This window comes from Salminus brasiliensis, chromosome 1 (genome assembly GCF_030463535.1).
Source record: "Salminus brasiliensis chromosome 1, fSalBra1.hap2, whole genome shotgun sequence".
NCBI classification, from domain to species: Eukaryota; Metazoa; Chordata; class Actinopteri; order Characiformes; family Bryconidae; genus Salminus; species Salminus brasiliensis.
Genome location: NC_132878.1, coordinates 26,989,414 through 27,008,987, shown reverse-complemented (window position 1 = coordinate 27,008,987; position 19,574 = coordinate 26,989,414). Strand labels below are relative to the sequence as shown.

At 39.9% G+C, this 19,574-nt stretch overlaps 1 protein-coding gene across 1 annotated transcript in view; it reads left to right on the top strand.

Moving 5' to 3' along the window:
* tenm1 (teneurin transmembrane protein 1) overlaps positions 1–19,574 on the top strand; it is a 178,203-nt gene that overhangs the window by 83,211 nt on the left and 75,418 nt on the right. Inside the window, exon 4 of the mRNA XM_072676606.1 lies at positions 13,256–13,490. Coding sequence (XP_072532707.1) covers positions 13,256–13,490 — 235 coding nt within the window. The remainder of the gene's footprint in view (positions 1–13,255; positions 13,491–19,574) is intronic.

Genomic DNA, 19,574 nt, shown 5'->3' with positions numbered 1-19,574 from the left:
TGTCAGCCAGGTTCTGTGTTTGATGTCATAAATTAAGTGTCTGTTGTAAAAGGTCATGTAGCGGCTGCACTTCACACATTTATTACACACTGCTGGACATTCAAGTGTGTGTGTGTGTGTTACATAAAATGTCTGTACAAATGTTTTGCCATGTGTATTATCTTGTCACCTGCCCAACACACACACACACACGCACGGTTGTTAGTATGACTGATTATAGTTATTTTAATACATATATTTAGCGTAGAAGTTTTCTCACCACAAATTTGCATGTATATATATATATATATATATATATATATATATATATGCAAATGATATTTCACTGAATTGAATATGCACACATTTGCATACTTTTAAAAGCTGAGAAGTCTTTGGATGATGTTAGAATTACAATATTTAGTTCATTTACTTAAAAAAACAGTAAATAAAAAATCAGCTCAACTTATATGGCAAGTTGCTGCACAGTAGGACTGTCACTCAGTGCCGCTGTCTCTGTCTGTGTTTAGTGGGCGTGGACTAAGCCTGCAGATTAGCTTTGACATTTAACAGATTTGCTGAATGACCCAATGCTCTCTCCGTAGTTGGAATGTATGGTTACTGCAGTTCAGAACTGCGTACAGTGAGGGTTAAACCTGTGGTCTGCATTTGCCTCTTTAGCTGTTTTTCTGAACAACAGAAAGTGTGTGTGTGTGTGTGTGTGCGCTCAGAACGAGCGTGTGTGTCGGCCAGTCAGTGTTTGCTGTCATAAATCACGTGTGTGTTGTAAAAGGTCATGGAGTGGCTGCTGTTCACACGTTTATAACACGCTGTTGGACACCTGAGTGTGTGTGTGTGTGTGTGTGTTTGTGTGTGCGTGCAAGGCCATGCATTTAGCCCTGTTCCTCTTGACTGAATCAGTGGTGATTATTTCTAGCTGAGCAGGATGCTTGCTGCTACCATGGTGACGTGGTGTAGGTTACCGTGGTGACAGAGTGAGTGCTGTGCTAGGTTACGTGGGCTAGACTACAGAGTGTAACAAACACCCCTGTACAGGACACACAGAGACAAAGAGGGAAAGAGAGAGAGAGAGAGAGAGAGAGCGAGAGAGAGAGAGAGAGAGAGAGAGAGACACTGTACAATCTATTTCTATGTACAGTGTCTCTCTCTCTTTCTCTTTTCTTCTCCGTCCTACTCTCTTTTCTCTTTCTAAATTGTCGTGCTCTCTCTCTTACTCTACTATTTTACAATTTCTGTCACTTCTCTTTCTCTCTCTCTCTCTCTCTCTCTCTCTTTCTCTTCTTGTCTCTCTCTCTCTTTCTCGCGCTCTATTTTGTTTTTTTTCTCTTCTTCTCTGTCTTTGTCTCTCCCCCTTTTCTGTCTTTCCTCAAATCTTCTCTTTCTGTATTCTCTCTCTCTCTCTCTCTCTCTCTTTCTCACAAACACACACACACACACACACACACACACATACACACTTTTTCTGTCCCTTTCGCTCTCTCTCTCCCTCTTGCCTTCTGTCCCTTCCCCCTCTCTCTGTCTCTCTCTCTCTCTCTCTCTCTCTCTCTCTCTCTCTCTCTCTCTCTCTCTCTCTCTCTCTCTCTCAGTGTCTCTCTCTTACTCTCTCTCTCTCTCTCTGAATAGAGAGTTATTAATCCTTATACCTGCCTGGCGGTGGAGAGAAATTAATCACTTCATTCATCCACACACACACACCTTTTTGTTGTGTCCTTCAGATAGTGGGGACATCACCTCCCTTGAGGCATTATGGGAAATCCCCAAAGAGAGAGCGAGCGAGAGTGAGAGAGATCAAAGAGGACAGATTATAATGGTTTGTTTGCCAGGTTTTAGACAACAGTTGGCACACACACAGACACTCACATACAGACACACACACACACACAAAGACAGTCAGATGTGTGAATAACACCTCTAATTGATTTATGCGTTTATATTTGTACGGTGGCACAGTGACACACAGTGGTATTGTTATTGTATCAGCATCACTCTGATGTTTAGAAGTTTAGATAGGGTTCATAATGTGCTCCTGTGTGTCAGGTTGGATGACCCCAGGCTACTGTACTGAAGTATCTGCAGAGAGAAGTAGCAAACACACAGGTTTAATGCCACTGAGAAAAGTTCAGATGTAAACAAATCAGTATTAATGCCATTATATTATATTAATCAGTCAACAAGGAATATTAGTCATTTTCACAGGCAGAACATTCTCACCAGCTGTGTTAGTGCTTAGTAGCTTAGTGCTAGTAGACTGCTCCACTATACTAGTATATTGCAGGAGGAGGGGTTAAATGGGGTTGATGCTTAGAGAAATGGGCTTGGGACAGGAAGGTCACCAGTTCGATCTCCAGGATTGGCAGGAAGTCGAGGTAAAGATATTGAAGAAACAGGGCTTTCTCCTCCCTTAAAAGCCATGGCTGTGGTGGAACCCAAGCCCCAATTTCTTCACAGGCACTGAGATAACTGTGTGTGTGTGTGTTCACTGACATGGTTGGTTTAAATGCTAAAGTTGAATTCCATCATAGTGCTGGCCTATGGCTGTGAAGTGGGTCTTTTAATGGTAGCACTTATAGGATCCTAGCTGAAGTTAGCAGTGTTTACTGAATTCTGAGCCTGATGTTTCTAGCCTCACTTGTAGGCCTAGGACTAATAGCCACTGGCAGCCCCACTCTTGGAGATCAGTGGAGCCCTTCAGATACAATCAAGAGTCCAGAAGAGTAAAGCAGCTTAACGCAACAAGAATGAAATGGCCATTAAGGGGTTCGGTTGGTTTTAATGGGATTCAGCTGCAGTTTCCAGGCGGTTGGGATCACGAGCGGTTACCTGTTTATATTAATTACATTTCCACTCGTTACGTCCAGCTGGAACCATCAGGGTTGTAGCTGCTGTGTGGTTTCAGGGTCAGCAGCTCTAATGGCTAATCGCTGGCTTTGATTTAAATCGTAATCTCACTCCTGGCCCTGTTTAAACACTTGGCCCTTAGACGTCTTGACTTGTTGGCATTTTTGCTGAACTTACTTTTACACTGTGTATGGACTGGTACGAGTCTGCACTTCTTACTCCTTCCTGTACCATTTCCTGTTTTAAAAGCGCACACTGATGTGGGATGGATTAAGAGATTAAAAGTCCAATAAGCAATTCCCAGGGATGTCATAATACCAGAAATTTGGTAGTTCGTACCGATATCAATGATACCACAACAAAACAAAAATTAATTAAACAACAATGCGAATACTTTATTAAAAAAGTTCCACAGGGTTACATTATACAAAAATAAATAAATAAATGCGGTATGCAGTGGAGAGTAATCACCATTTATGTAACTTGCATATAATATATATACATATATACATACATACATATATACAATATATATAATAACATTATTTTTTAAATATACACTTTTTTATTTATCACTATATCACTGATTATAAGCCATCATAACGTTAGTCTAAACGTCACTTGTAGCTTGACACCGAAGCATCGGCTCTTACCTTCCCCTCAGTTCCTCTGTTTGTTTCAGTGAAACTACTCATACATGTACATGATTCAAGTACATCTTCCCTTTAGCAAGGTTTTCTTTTCTTCTTTATTTAGTTAGTTCTTTATCATGTTCTCTTGCCAATTGTTCCTGCAAAATATTGACTAATTGTTTCCAAATGTATTAGTTTTTATTTATTTTAATTAAGCTAAGAAATGATTTGATCATTATCTTTAATAAGCTAAACAGAGTCTCAGAGCTGGTCTCTGACAAAATATTCATCATAATACTAAAGAACCGAAACAAAAACTGAAACTAAATAAACACAGAACAAGACTCCAGGCACCAGGGCCAGGACTTAATCTGGCTCTAAACTGAAAACCAAATAAAAAGGAATAATGAATTCAACACAATAATAACGCTGCAATGTGTGTGTCTGTTTCTTTGTTTTGTGAGTAAGTTTGTGTGCACATGTGCGTGTGTGTTTTATCAAAACTGCCCGAGTGCAGAGTTAGCCATGCAGCTAATTAACAGATTAACTTTTAGAACGTGAACTGGAAGTAAACAATCACAACACACACACACACACACACACACACACACACACACACACACAATTTAGCTAGAGACTACTTAGGGATTTGTTAATGTGAGTGAAAATTGGGCATTGTGTGTGTGCGTGTGTGTATGTATATGTGTGTGGGTGTGAAAGTTTAAATATAAGTGCTTGTTGTTGTATCTAACCAGCACATTAAATACATCACAATTAAAGAGGGCTATTAATCTAACTTTATTTATTTATTTATTTGCCTTTATTTAGTGGCATGAGTTGCACAGTGTAGACATCCTGTGTGTCCTTGTGAGCTGCGATGGGTAGACGCTCTGTACAGTGACTGCATCTACATCACAGGATATTTTTGAAAATGTACATGCGCAGCAGCTTTTCTGAAAATCTCTCTGTCCATCCTAGAACACAAAAACAGCTTTAAAACACTGCCATGACCATGCCAGCCCAGCAGGGAGTACTAACGCCTCACATAGTTTAATGTCAAATTCCTCAAGGAGCACAAGCGTAACAGCCAAAACAGACCTAAATTCAGCGCAAAGTTGAGCCACGTTTTTTGAGGCATCGTTATCCGACATTTTTTGTAATAATTGTCCAGGCGTGACTAGCTCCTCCCTTTCCATTTCGCATTGCATTCTTGGATAATAGTGTCCATCGTAACCACACTCAAAAATCAACCTTTTCTGAGTAAATATCTTGGATATTTGGGTACACTCAACTTAAATATTTTTATCTATACTAAATACTTCATACTCAATAAGTAGGTAGTATTAGTAATTAGTATGCAATTGGGATGCACCCGTAGCTTTTTTAAACTGCTGATGTCACAATGTTAATTATTATATATGACTGGCAATGTAAACTAATACTTCTTCATCTTTTAAAGCTTTCTTTTCTGTGTAAGAGAGCAGATTAAGGAGGCCTGCTGTTTGTATGAACACAATGAAATGTTTGTTGGGGTTAGAAAATGTTCTATGTTTAGGAATTTGACATCAAACTCTGTGAAGTGGTAGCGCCCCCTGCTGGGCTGGCAACATCACCCAAGAGTTTTAGGGCTGTTTGGTGTTTGTGCGTGGTTCGAAATATTTATAGAAATGTTGCTGAAGATATGATTTCCACATGTGCATGGACGTGTTAAGGCTGAATGTTAAAGCTGGGCTAAAAAACTAAAAACTAAAAAACATGATGCACAGTCCTGAAAATCCATGATGCCTTAATCTGAATCAACTACTAGCTATGATGACCAACTATAAACACAACTTTGTTTCTTTTTTTTGGACAAACATCCAACCAAATTCTGCATGTTAATGAGCTCATGCATATGATATGATATATATGATATGATATATATGATATATATATATATATATATATATATATATATATATATATATATATATATATATATATATATATGACCAATGCTCAGCACCAGTTTTGGAGCCAAAAAAGGAACTGAAACGCTAGAATCACAGCCATGAATTGTATTAAAAGGAGCAGAAGTGATGTTTAATAAATTACAATAAAGTATGTAAGTGTGGTATAAAATGTAACAATAACTTCCATCCGCTGACAAAAGTGACAGAAAGATGAAAAAAGTGAAAGTAAAAGCATCCAAACATACAGGCAGTTTCAGAGCTGGCCACAAACGATGTGTTGGCTGGGTTTAATTCTTTTAAATGCTGGCGCAGCAGCAGAATGAGCCCTCCTCAATCTGTATCTGTGTTTTCATCTGACTGACTGAGCCTCGTTCAAAGCTGTTCTGTATTAATGCTCTGAAATCCCACGTCTGTTCATTTTAATGAAATAATACTGTTTATTTACTCAATTTAACAGTTGATATTTTTCCAACATGTTAAACTCAGTAAATATGTAGAAACAAAAATCTAAAATGTCAGATTTGCAACGTTTGAGAGAATGTGGTGACTTCAACAACACATCACTTGAATAGGGTGCCAAAATGTATGCCTATGTAAGCTTGTGGGGTTATTACAGTGAGAAAGTAGTGTATTCTATCGCATTTAGAGCCGGATTTAAGCAGAATAAACAAGAGTGAGAAATAATTAATTTAAACACTGAGATTTGTGACATCTAAGGGTCACTCTTATGAATATTCAAATATTTAAATAAGTCTGAATGCACATCTGCTACACAAGACTGGAGTGTTTACACCAGTACAGCCTCATAAACAACACACACACTCACACACACAAAAGCACACTATATGCAGGACTAGAGAAATGTGTATGTGTTTATGTGTGTGTGTATGTGTGTGTGTCTGCACAAAAACATCAACTCAAGCCGACCTTTCAGGGACCACAATAAAAAAATTGGATCAATAGTCTTATACTAAAGCCCTGACATTACTAAGACGCACACCTCTCACATACACACATGTTTATTCTTTGTTGTATGTACATGTTAGTGGCAACCTACTGTGTGTGTGAGTGTTTGTGTGTGTGTGTGTTTATGTGCTGTGATGTGTGAACACAGCCAGCTGTTGGAAGTGTAAATGTTTCAGTTAAAACATCTAGTTTGTCCTTCAGGTGTCACTGCTGCCACTGCTGGCACTGCTGCGTAAACAAAGCTCTTCTGTATGTGTGTGTGTGTGTGTGGATGTGACTTTGTCAGGTATGTAATCTGCATTAGAGCTTCAATCAGCACAGTCATTTTGGTCCACACTTTCCAGACTTTAGTTTAAAGGTATTTGCATACAGTTTTACCATGTTGAAATTTACAGCCCTTTTTTACACGGCCCCCCTCATTTCAGGTCACCTTAGTGTTAGACGTAGCAATGATTGGTACCTTAAAGCAGTCATTGTTTAGTACTATGCTGTATATCTCTTGCCTGCAGTGACTGCCTGAAGTCTGTGATTCATAGACATCACCAGGTGCTGAGTATCTTCTCTGGTGATGCTATGCCAAGCCTCATCTGCAGTCTTCAGCTCTTACTTGTATGGGGGCATTGTTTCCTTAAGATCTATAAGGAACACAAAATTGGATTGAAATCAAGTGACTGGTTTTTCACTTTGAAAAAGACCTGTGTTTCCTTAACAGTATGTTTAGGATCATGATCTTGCTGTAGGTTGAAGTGTTGCCCAATTAATTTGGAGGCAAAAAGGAGTGTAAAGTTTGGTGGAGGGGGGATTATAGTGCGGGGGTGTTTTTCAGGAGGTGGGTTTGGCCCCTTAGTTCTAGTGAAACTCTTAATGCTTCAACATACCAAGAGATTTTGGTCAATTTCATGCTCCCAACTTTGTGGGAGCAGTTTGGGGACAGCCCCTTCCTGATCCAACATGACTGCGCACCAGTGCACAAAGCAAAGTCCATAAAGACATGAATGAGTGAGTTTGGTGTAGAAGAACTTGACTGGCCTGCACAGAAACACCTTTGGGATGAATTAGAGCAAAGACTGCGAGCCAGGCCTTCTCGCCCAGCATCAGTGTCTGACCTCACAAATGCGCTTCTGGAAGAATGGTCAAAAATTCCCAGAAACACACTCCTAAACCTTGTGGAAAGCCTTCCCAGAGGACCTGAAGCTGTTATAGCTGTAAAGGGTGGCCCGACATCATATTAAACCCTATGGATTAAGAATGGGATGTCACTCAAGTTCATATGCGTGCAAAGGCAGGTGAGCAAATACTTTTGGCAGTATAGTGTATATCCAGATAAGGTCTAAGATGTTCATGTTCATGTTCACAGTCAATAGATCAGTTTGTAGAATCAATCAGAGTTTTCTGTGAACTGCCATGTCTTTATTGCTACATAAAAGATGGGGAAACAATTGCTGTATAAAAGCTTTCATTCTTGTTGGATGCGCTGTGTTTTTTTCCTGAGTGAGTGTGAGTGTAAACCCATTCAGAAAGCAGTTTGAATTGATAGACAGTTATCATATTGTTTTTTTAATTAGAGGAATGATAAAGCCTGAGTGTTGAATAGATGAAAGGAGATTAAATGGCTGGTGTTTACTGGTGATTTTAGATTTAAATGACTATATTTGTGTTGTGGCCATAGAGACCCCTGGTTCCCATCACCACAATCACTGAGTAAGTTTCTCCATAATGAACCATTCCATATCAAACTCACTCTGAAAGTGTTTTTTTTGAAACACTGAATTATGCAAACATTGTGAAATATGGGTGACGTTCCCCTTTAAAGGCCTGAAGAATCGCTTTGGCGAGTAACGGGAAGAAAGTAATAATATTATGAATGTTTTATTTCAGTATTAAATCAACAAATATGTCTGAACTTTAACTGTGTTTTACTTTGTAATTTAATATGAGGTAGAGAATTTCTTCCGCTGTCAGATAGAGGCTGGAGACGCGCATCAGAAAGAGATGAGGGATATTTGTCAGAATTTGTCATGAATATGATATAGATCATAATATCCTATCCTCAGTGGTGATTAGATTATTGGGTGCAGTGTAATATTACTGATTCTGATTCAGAAAGGCAGGAAATTGAATTGTGTAAATTGTGCTCAGTGATGCACATTGATTTCCATAAACTCGCATTCAAATCAGATGAATATGTGACCATATGAAAGGTTATAGGACAAACGCGCACACACACATGCTGTGTTTTGAGACATTTGCTAGTAAATAGAGTGTAAATGCGAGGCAGGAAAACATACATAATGCTGAATGTTCAGGGAGTGTGTGTGTGTGTGTGTTTCACACTCCTGCCTCTCTGCAACAGTCAAAGGTGTACGCAGTGGATTATGTGGGCCAGTCTCTGTTGCCATGGAGACCAGCTGGGGTTAATGGTCCTTCACCGTATGTGTGTGTGTCTCTGCTCGTATTTACTGTTGTGTGTGTGTGTATGTGTGCAAGTTTCACAGTGTGAGTGTGTGTGCATGCACATATAAGAGTTTTACGTTGTATGTGTTGATGGCTTTGTCTTTATCTGTGTTTATTGTGTGTGTGTGTATGTGTGTGTGTGTGTGTCTGTGTGTGTTTGTGAATGTGTATAAAGGATTGAGTTTACAGTGTGTGTGTTTATGGCCTTGTCTTGTTCCGTACTGATAGTGTGTGTGTGTGTGTGTGTGTGTGTGTGTTTGTGTGTGTGTGTGTGTGTGTGTGTGTGTGTGTGCATGCACATATAAGAGTGGGTTTTACGTTGTATGTGTTGATGGCTTTGTCTTTATCTGTGTTTATAGTGTGTGTGTGTCTGTGTGTGTGTGTGTGTGTGTGTGTGTGTGTCTGTGTGTGTTTGTGTATGTGTATAAAGGATTGAGTTTACAGTGTGTGTGTTTATGGCCTTGTCTTGTTCCGTACTGATAGTGTGTGTGTGTGTGTGTGTGTGTGTGTGTGTGTGTGTGTGTGTGTGTGTGTGTGTGTGTGCAAGCCATGTTTTTTGGCTTCTTTTGGTGTGTTTGACTTCTCTGCAGAACAGTAATTATGAACAATGCCTGACACACACACACACACACACACACACACACACACACACATAAACACAGATAAAGGCAATGTCACAGGGTAAGGGAAATGTAGAGAGTTGTAAAAATGTGTACTGGACAGTAAACACCCTCACATAAACTAGCTGAAGTCACATGCTGAATTATGAACGGCACTATTTTTAAACACCGTTAACTCCTTTTCCTGGTTTGTCTCAGGAACAGGCTGAACTGTGCCAGCTGCTGTAAAGTGCTCTGATAGAATCTATGGCTGAATCTCAAATGGCTCCCTACTCCCTATGTAGTGCAGTCTGTAAGCCATTAAATAACGAGTTCTGCTCCCAAATACTGCATCCTATGCCCAATAGAGAGCCATTTGTATTCAGCCTTAGGCTGCAGGTCTCCCTATTTATCATTTAGTGCATTATCTGGGTGTAAAACCCCTTAGTATCACTTAGGCAAGGGAAGGGAAGTGTATTTATTTAGCACATTTCATGCACAGAGGTCATTCCAAATGCTTTTTAAAAAAAAGCTAGATTTCTGTGTGGTTCTGCAAACCTATGATGGACAATTCTGTTGTTTTGTAGGGAATAACGCAATGGAAGCTAATACAATTTAAATAGAAGTGGTCCAAGAATTTATCCCTGAGGGTCTACACTTGTAATGGGTTAAAACCATGCTATAAGACCCATAGTTGCCAGAATTGATCATTTATCATAATCAGTATGTAGACGTTATGGGAATTTGTCAAAGCAACCTTTTAGACACAAATTATTACTAAAGTCGTTTAAAAAACATTTTCTTAATTATCCAACTTGTAAAAGTAGGATAATTATGAATTGAGACCTTCAGACATTTTCAGATGTTCAGGAGTTCAGGACGGCTGTCAATGATGTTGTAAAAAAATACTAAATTGCTGGCAGCCGTAGACTATTTGCTGTAGAGCACCTGCAATGGAGGTAAAGACTCCATAGGTTGAAGACTTAAAGATGTTCAGGAGTCAAACTCATTTGCGGACTATCTGTTAAGGTTTAAGGTTTCCTCTCGAGCTTTGCTGTTAACTGTGTTGAATTGAGGGTTTGCAGCCAGGTGTTCTAGTGTTCTGAGTGGTTAAAATAAGCTCAAACTGAATGATCACACAATAAGGTGATTATTCACGACTAACTACTCAAAATAGTCGCAATTAGTTAATAAAAATTCCAGTCAATTATCATAACACTGAACGCTGAGGTGCATTTACACATGAATGTATGAAAACGGACGCTTGTTGAAGTAATCCTTTCTGAATGTTTACGCCAAGGAAGGCCCACGCTGGTGCCCTTTAGCCTGCCCCTCTTAGTAAAATGCTGCCGCGTGTGGCAGTGGTGGCTCAGCGGTTAGAGCGCTGGGCTATTGATAACAGGGTTGTGGGTTCGATTCCCAGGTTCGATTCCTGGGCTCGGCAAGTTTTACCCTCTCTGCTCCCTGGGCACTGGAGTTGGCTGCCCACTGCTCTGTGTGTGTGCTCACTGCCCCTAGTTTACTAGTGTGTATGTTCACTACCGGAGGAGGACTTTTCGCCGTACATAGTACAGTGACAAATACATGTCACTACCTTTAGAGTAAAAAAAGTCACTGACGTTACAGATTCTGGCCAAACTCACAGTGGTGATAATAATGAGATTACATAACCGCACCTCCCTGCGTAAAACTAATCCCATCTCTATAGTAGTTCAGTCTCTTTTTTCGTTCGGTGTCTCTTCCCTGATTGCTCTGTAATCGCATTAAATCAAATTAGTGTTTTTCTTTCTTTTATTCTCCCTCTGTCTGATCATTTCCTGTTGCCTTCTGTAATTGTGTAAGATGAACGCGCTTCCTCTGGCTTTGGCTAATGATCCGTCCGTTCCCCCAGCCATGAAAGAGCCTGCGCCGAAAGGGTGCGGGCTGAAAGAGTGTGTGTCCGGCTGTGGATCAATTTATGATGGACGTTTGATTGCATTAGTGTCAGACGTCTGCTCGCGTATACCGTTGGTAACGGCTAAAGCTTAATACATTACTATAGACCAAAAGACGAGAAAATTTAATCTGCTAAACAATTTAAATCAATCTAATTCAATCGCAGCTCCGCCGAGGAAATGTAGAGAGTGTTTCAGCAGTGGACTCGCTTCTCTCCGGTGTTAGCTAGCATGAATCTGTTTCAAACTTCCTAATGAATGGTTCAGTAATACTTTTAAAGCCTCACTGACCTCTGCTTACTTTCTCTCTCTCTCTCTCTCTCTCTCTCTCTCTCACTCACTCACTCTCTCGCTCTCGCGCATTTACTCGCTAACTCAACTGTTTTTACCACTTAGCACGTGTGAAAGTGTGAAAGTGTTTTTAAAGGTAGTTAGCTAATGGGAGTGAATGAGGTCGCTAACAGTCACGCGCCAGAGGAGGCGCTTCGCTAGGCTAATTGTTTGTTTGTAGACTAGAGCTTTACAGACAGTGAGGAGGAGAGAAAGAAGAAGAACGAGGGAGAGAGAGGAAGAGTTTCCAGTGATTTCTGCTGTGCAGAATTTGACAGATTAAATGTGAACACAGTAATTCAGAGTAGGTTTGGTGTGAATTGTTTGCAGCGGTGGTGAATGAAACCAGACATCTGAAGAGTTCAGTCCCTCCAAAAACTCACCCAACGTTACTAGCTACACCAGATTGTTATGAACACTCTGGTACCAAAGCTTTCAGATGTTTTTGGCAAAAAAAACCAATATATTATTAAAATCCATTCTTGGCATAGGGGTAGGCTATATGAAGGTTGTTGCGAGGCAAAATAGTCCAATATTTTACCCTCATCAGAATACAACATTCAGAGAATTCGATCCTTCCTCTCTAGAGAGGCCGCCCAGGTGCTTGTTCAGTCTCTTGTCACTTCCATACTTGACTACTGCAACTCTCTTCTGGCTGGTCTCCCTCTGCGCACCATCAGGCCCCTGCAACTCATCCAGAATGCAGCGGCACGGGTCGTCTTCAATGTCCCTAAATTCAGCCATGTCACTCCACTGCTGTGTTGTCTTCACCTGATGCTGGCCTACAAAGCCAAGAACAGACCAGCCCCTCCATACTTGATTGCAATGGTCAAAAGCCGATCCACACCTAGAGCCCTTCGAGCTTCAAGTACGGCTTGGCTCGACCAGCCAACCCCTTAAAATCCGCGGAAGACAAGTGTACAGGCTTTTTTCTGTCCTGGCACCAAAGTGGTGGAACGAACACACTGCCTGGGTGTCCGCGTCTGCAAACGCAGACTGAAGACCCACCTCTTCCGAGAGTACTTGGACGAATAGCGAATAGAGTACTGTGGTCACCTTAATGTCTTGTGTTCAGTAATGTCTAAGCTTAAAGGTATCTTTGAACTATTAGTCTATTCTAACTAGCTGAGGTTTTTCTTGGGTAAATAGCAAAGCACTTTTGTAAGTCGCTCTGGATAAGAGCGTCTGCTAAATGCCGTAAATGTAAATGTAATACACATGTGTGTATATATATATATATATATACAATAATATCAAATAAGTAAATGAATGGTAAATAAAAGTAAGTAAGTAAAATGACCATATATGTGGCTGTGTAAAGCTTTTAACTGGCTGTAGTGTCTATGAAAGGACACATTTGTGGGTGAGGGCATGGACAGAGCAATTATACAGAGAAGAATAGAGGTTGTGAAATAGGAAAAAAATCCAGTTCAATTAGTACATCTTATAATGTGTCTCAAAGAATGAATAATGTTAAGAGACCTTCTTAAATATCAGGATTCCAAAATAGCTGCTAATGAATCTCTCTTTATCTCTCTCTCTCCCTGTAGATCTTCCCTCCAGTCCTGTTGCTCGTTTCTCCTTCAGGCCATTGCCCCCACCTCCTCCACCCCCCCATGCCTGTACCTGTGTGCGCCCGGCGCCATCTGCTGCCCCGGAGCTAATCCAGAGAAACACACTGCCAGCCCGGGGACACCAGAGCGATCCAACCAAAACAGCGCAGGACGACAGCGGCCAATCAGAAAACACCTGGGCTCTGAACAGTAACATACCGCTGGAGACCAGGTTAGTAAAACATATGCACATAGACACATAGTACACACACACACACACTTTCACGAATGTGAACACACTATTTTAAAAGGTAAAAAGGTAAAGGTGCAAGTATTTGTCACTGTACTGTGTACAGCGAAATGTGTCCTCCACATGTGACCCATCTGTGGTAGTGAACACACACACACACACACACACACACACACACACACACACACACTAGTGAACTAGGGGCAGTGAGCACACACACACCCAGAGCGGTGGGCAGCCAACTTCAGCGCCCGGGGAGCAGAGAAGGTGAAGGGTCTTTCTCAAGGGCCCACCAGTGGCAGCTTGCCAAGCTCAGGTATCGAAACCACAACCCTGTCATCAATAGCCCAGAGCACCAGCCGTTTACCACAGACACTCATTTCAAGACATTCCACTAAATTCTAAATCCCATTAAAACTCAAAACGTTTGATCAAAACCATTTTCATAATTATATATAATTCATACTTTCAGAGATGGGACTAGTTTTCCAGAGGGAACCGTTTGTGGTCACTGGCTAATACTTTACTAGTGTGGGCAGAGTTTTCATTGATCTTGCCTAATCACAATGGATATCAGAGAACCCTAGGGAAAGCTATTGTAACGGGAACTACTTTTTGACTCCAGTTGCTCCAGTGTTGTAAAGTTGAATAATGCTTCATGAGAACAGCATTGTGTTTTGTTAAAGTAAAAGTATGCCTGTGTTAAAGGTAAGCCTGTGTTAAAAGTATGCCTGTGTTAAAAGTAAGCCTGTGTTAAAAGTATGCCTGTGTTAAAAGTAAGCCTGTGTTAAAAGTATGCCTGTGTTAAAAGTAAGCCTGTGTTAAAAGTAAGCCTGTGTTAAAAGTATGCCTGTGTTAAAGGTAAGCCTGTGTTAAAAGTAAGCCTGTGTTAAAAGTAAGCCTGTGTTAAAAGTAAGCCTGTGTTAAAAGTATGCCTGTGTTAAAAGTAAGCCTGTGTTAAAAGTATGCCTGTATTAAAAGTAAACCTGTGTTTACATCTCTACTATTAGAGATTAGAATTATTAGATTTATTAGAATTATTAGATATTAGAATTAGAATTATTAGAATTATTCCTATAATGAAATGAATAATATTAGTAATAATTACAATTCAATGTTGTGGTAAATCTCGTGATCTTGTGCAGCATGTAGAATCTCACTCAGTGTTTTTGGGGCCAATACCGGTTGCCGATTGTGCTTCAGCACGATCGGAACATAGGTGAGACTGATCGAGGGCGAGGCTGGATGCCACATTTGCTTTGTCTATAGCTTATTGCGTACCATGTATACTCAGGACAACTCTGTTCAACAGTTCAGTACGAACCTACATATATTTAGACCCTTAACTGACACTAGTTGGATTAAGCCTTCATAAATGGCAATGTAAGTATATGAACAGCTTGTGTCTTATTGTCTTATAAGTACAGCCCTGGTGTAAGGTTTTTACCACATGACTAAAAACAGTAGTAAAATGCTAGCTATTTTCCCCAGCAGTGTATTTACACATGGCAGTGTCACTGCTATTTTCAGGGTGGGTCCGAGGCCCACAAATATCCAGCCAAGAGCATCTCTGTGGTCACATACTGAACATTAATGAATGCCTAGAAGGTGGCTAACCCATCAACTGTGCATCAACAGATGGACTACAGTCTCTATCTGTACACCAGCAAGGTAGAGCTACAAGAAAGATAAAGTGGCCAAAGAGTGTATATGTACAGAACGTTATATCTTTCTTATGCATATTTCCTATCCTATGTTGGTTCATAAATAAATGATTTTATGGTAAACCTGTGTTAAAAGTAAGCCTGCATTAAAAGTAAACCTGTGTTAAATATAAGCCTATGTTAAAAGTAAGCTTGTGGTAAACATAAACCTGTGTTAAAAGTAAGATTGCATTAAAAGTAATCCTGTGTTAAAAGTATGCCTGTGTTAAAAATAAACCTGTGTTAAACGTCAAACCTGTGTTAAAAGTAAACCTGTGTTAAAAGTATGCCTGTGTTAAAAATAAACCTGTGTTAAACATCAACCTGTGTTAAAAGTAAACCTGTGTTAAAAGTAAACCTGTGATAAAGTAAGACTGCATTGAAAGTAAACCTGTGTTAAAAGTAAGACTGCATTAAAAGTAAACCTGTGTTAAAAGTAAGACTACATTAAAAGTAAGCTTGTGTTAAAAGTAAACCTGTGTTAAAAGTAAGACTGCATTGAAAGTAAACCTGTGTTAAAAGTATGCCTGTGTTAAAAGTAAACCTGTGTTAAATGTATGCCTGTGTTAAAAGTAAACCTGTGTTAAAAGTAAGACTGCATTGAAAGTAAACCTGTGTTAAAAGTATGCCTGTGTTAAAAGTAAACCTGTGTTAAAAGTAAGACTGCATTGAAAGTAAACCTGTGTTAAAAGTAAACCTGTGTTAAAAGTAAGACTGCATTGAAAGTAAACCTGTGTTAAAAGTAAACCTGTGTTAAAAGTAAGACTGCATTGAAAGTAAACCTGTGTTAAAAGTATGCCTGTGTTAAAAGTCTGCATTAAACGACTGTTAAAGCTATATCATTAAGAGGAGCCTGTGTTAAATGTAAGCCTGTTAAAAGTATGACTATGTTGAAAGTATGACTGCGTTTTGACAGTGCTTAGTAAGACTGTGTTAAATGCATGTCTGTGTTGTGACTGTTAAAAGTAAGAGCGCTAAAAGTAATGTAAAAATGTGCTTTAGTGGACACTGTGAAATTATAACACACTGTGTCATTTTTGTTTTGTGGACATACACACACATACAATCTGAATTCTGTTTGTTTGGGAGAAATAAAATGAGTATGTGATAGAGAAAGACAGATGGAGAATGAAAGATAAAGAGAGAGAGAGAGAGAGAGAGAGAGAGAGAGAGAGAGAGAGAGAGAGAGAGAGGAAGAAAGTGGGGAAAATAAGATGGCAGTATGATGGAGGGATGGCCAATTCTCTGCTGAGTGAAAGAGAGAAATGGAGGAATAAATAAAAGATGAGAGCAGGAAATCTTTGTGTTGAAAGGAAATGAAGCTGTCTGCTTTGGGACACACACACACACAGACTTGTCCCAGAAAAGAATGAAAGCCTTGTCACTGTGTGTGTGTTTGTGTGTGTGTGTGTGTGTGTGTGTGTGTGTGTGAGTGACTTGTGCGTGCTGCGAAATATGACAGAGTGTTTCAGTGTAGAGGGTGTGAGCTGGTCAGAACTGCCATAAATACCTCTGAAATAATCGTCAACATATCTGCTACTAGTCAGCGTCCGTAACGGCTTCATATATTCTGCATGTCCTCCTGCTGCATATTTGAGGTTCAGAGCGCTTGCTAAACTGTTTGCTGGTCCGCTTTTGCAGGATGTCAGAAAAATGCTGTGTTCGGGTGCTAATCGAGAGGGAGTATCAACCAGATCCATTGCATATCAGAAGATCTGCCCATTTAGCGTAAAAATCTACTTTAAAAACCTGAATATTGATAATGAGTTGTCCACAAACACTGCGGAATATCATTGATCTTAGAATTATTCCTAAAATGAAATGAATAATATTAGTAGTAATTATTATTCAGTGTTGGAGTATAATAACAAGAACATGATTAAAAACTATAGATAAGGTCAAAGGTTGTGGTAAATCTCGTGATCTTGTGCAGCATGTAGAATCTTAGGCTTCTCACTCAGTGTTTTTGGGGCTAATACTGATTGCCGATTGTCTTTCAGCATGATCGGAATGTAGGCGAGACTGATCGAGGGCTGGGCTGGATGACACATTTGATTTGTCTATAGCTTACTGCGTACCATGTATACTCAGGACAACTCTGTTCAACAGTTCGGTACGAACCCATATATATTTAGACCCTTAACTGACACTAGTTGGATTCATAAATGTCTATGTAGGTATATGAACAGCATGTGTCTTATGAGTACAGCCCTGGGGTAAGGTTTTTACCCCAGTAAACATTGACTAAAGTACACCTCATGACTAAAAACAGTAGTGAAATGCTAGCTATTTTCCCCAGCAGTGTATTTACACATGTCACTGCTATGGTGGGTCTGAGGCCCACAAATATCCAGCCAAGAGCATCTCTGTGGTCACATACTGAACATTAATGAATGCCTAGAAGGTGGCTAACCCATCAACTGTGCATCAACAGATGGACTACAGTCTCTATCTGTACACCAGCAAGGTGGAGCTACAAGAAAGATGTTTCTGATAAAGTGGCCAAAGAGTGTATATGTACAGGGCGTTATTGTCTATTGGAGTCTGTTGGTTCAGGTTAGAGGGTAATGAGCTGGTCAGAACTGGTCAGAATAATATATATATATGGTAAATAATCTAAACCAATTCTGCAAAACTAGTCTATAACTATACTGTCTTTCTACAGTCTGTTAGTGTTTCAACACTTCTGGAGACCTGACTTTGGTAAGTAAAGTCTAGTAAAAGCTAGCCGACAATAATGTGCTGTTAAGATTTAATGCTGGCAGCAGACTTCATTTGAATTTGGGATGTTTGAGAGGCACACAGGGGGCCCTAACAAAGACGTCTATCCCCTTTAGTTTTTAATTTTGGGTTAGGTATTTTAAGAAACCATTTCTCTTGGGCTTTTAGAAACCCTTCACTGGAATAAAACTCTGAAAGCTGCACTGTATGAGAAGGAACAAGCTGCTGCTGAGCTTTATAAGTCAAAAATAAGATTAATAAGCTCTTAAGATTTTAGGCAGCTGAGGGAGGGATGCTAAAACTCCAGAAACTCCAAATCCCTTATTACACATTTTTCAGATGCTACAAAAAGAAGTTGCTGGATTCTGAACCCCTGGACGACATGGAAGCATAGTAGAACTACCTGAGAGTAAAGGAAAGAGCTGTAATCCAGTTGTTCGTAAATGGACAGACACTCTGCTCTTTCAGAGTCATTACAGGATGAAAATGACCCGATTCAAATATAATTCATAAATCTCTTAATGTGAAATTCAACAATTAAGCCAGGATTGAATATTATCCCGAGGTTTTTGGGGCAGGTTTCACATTAGGAGCGGAACAGATAAGTGGAGAGACAAATTTGGAGCCTCTGAACTTTTACCTTATCCACCTTAATGCCAGCACAATTAATGTCCTGAAGACAACTGCAGGTTCAATTACCTTGATATATAGTAGACACGTAACGACATAAGAACAGAATCTGTGTGTTTTCCAGTCCACTGCAGAGATGCCTAGGGTTAGTCTTATAGCCCTTACACTGACTCACTATACTGGCTCTCTGGTGGTTCTGTACTTTTAAAATAAAGGTGCTACAAAGATTTGTCTGAGCCATAGAGAATGCCAAAGAAGAACCACTTTTGGTTCCATAAAAAATTCAAAGCTCTGCATAATAATAGTTTTACTTTGTCAATAGAGGGCCATGGCTAAACAGGCAAGTAGACATACAAAAGTAGATCTGTCTACATTGTTCTAAAGATAATTGGGATTTAGAATTACCTGTACTTGTCCAAGAGTTTCCCAGAGTTACCCCCTGAATGTTACCTCTAAGCATCACCATATGTTCCTTAGCATTACTCAAGAGTTGTTACATGGTTAGCCTACGTTCACACCAACAAATTCCACTGTTATTCCAGAATTACCCCAGATACCGTCACCAATTCCAGGTACTCCAGAAATCAAGAGTTACTCGAACTACCTCAAAGTTACCGCATAGTAACAATATGATTATGTCAGAATTATTACCCTTATAGAATTACTCAACGGGTTCTCCACAGTTACCACCGAGTTACTTCAGAGTTCCACTGCAGTTACTACTGAACTGCCCCAGAATTACACCACTGTTGATTTACTCCAGGGTTACTCCAAAATTGCCCAGATGTTACCCTATATTTACCCCAGAATCTTCCCCTAGAAATTGCTCCAGAGTTACCCCAGGGTTACTGAAGACACCCCGAGGACAAGTAACAGCTATGCCTCTGGACACACATTGTAAGCAAATATGGTTCTAGGTAATCCTGAAAAAGGATTATTTGCCCTCAAATGACTGTGGACTGTGTGTGTTTTGGGCCATCATGTATAAAAGACTTCACACCTATCCGAAGAA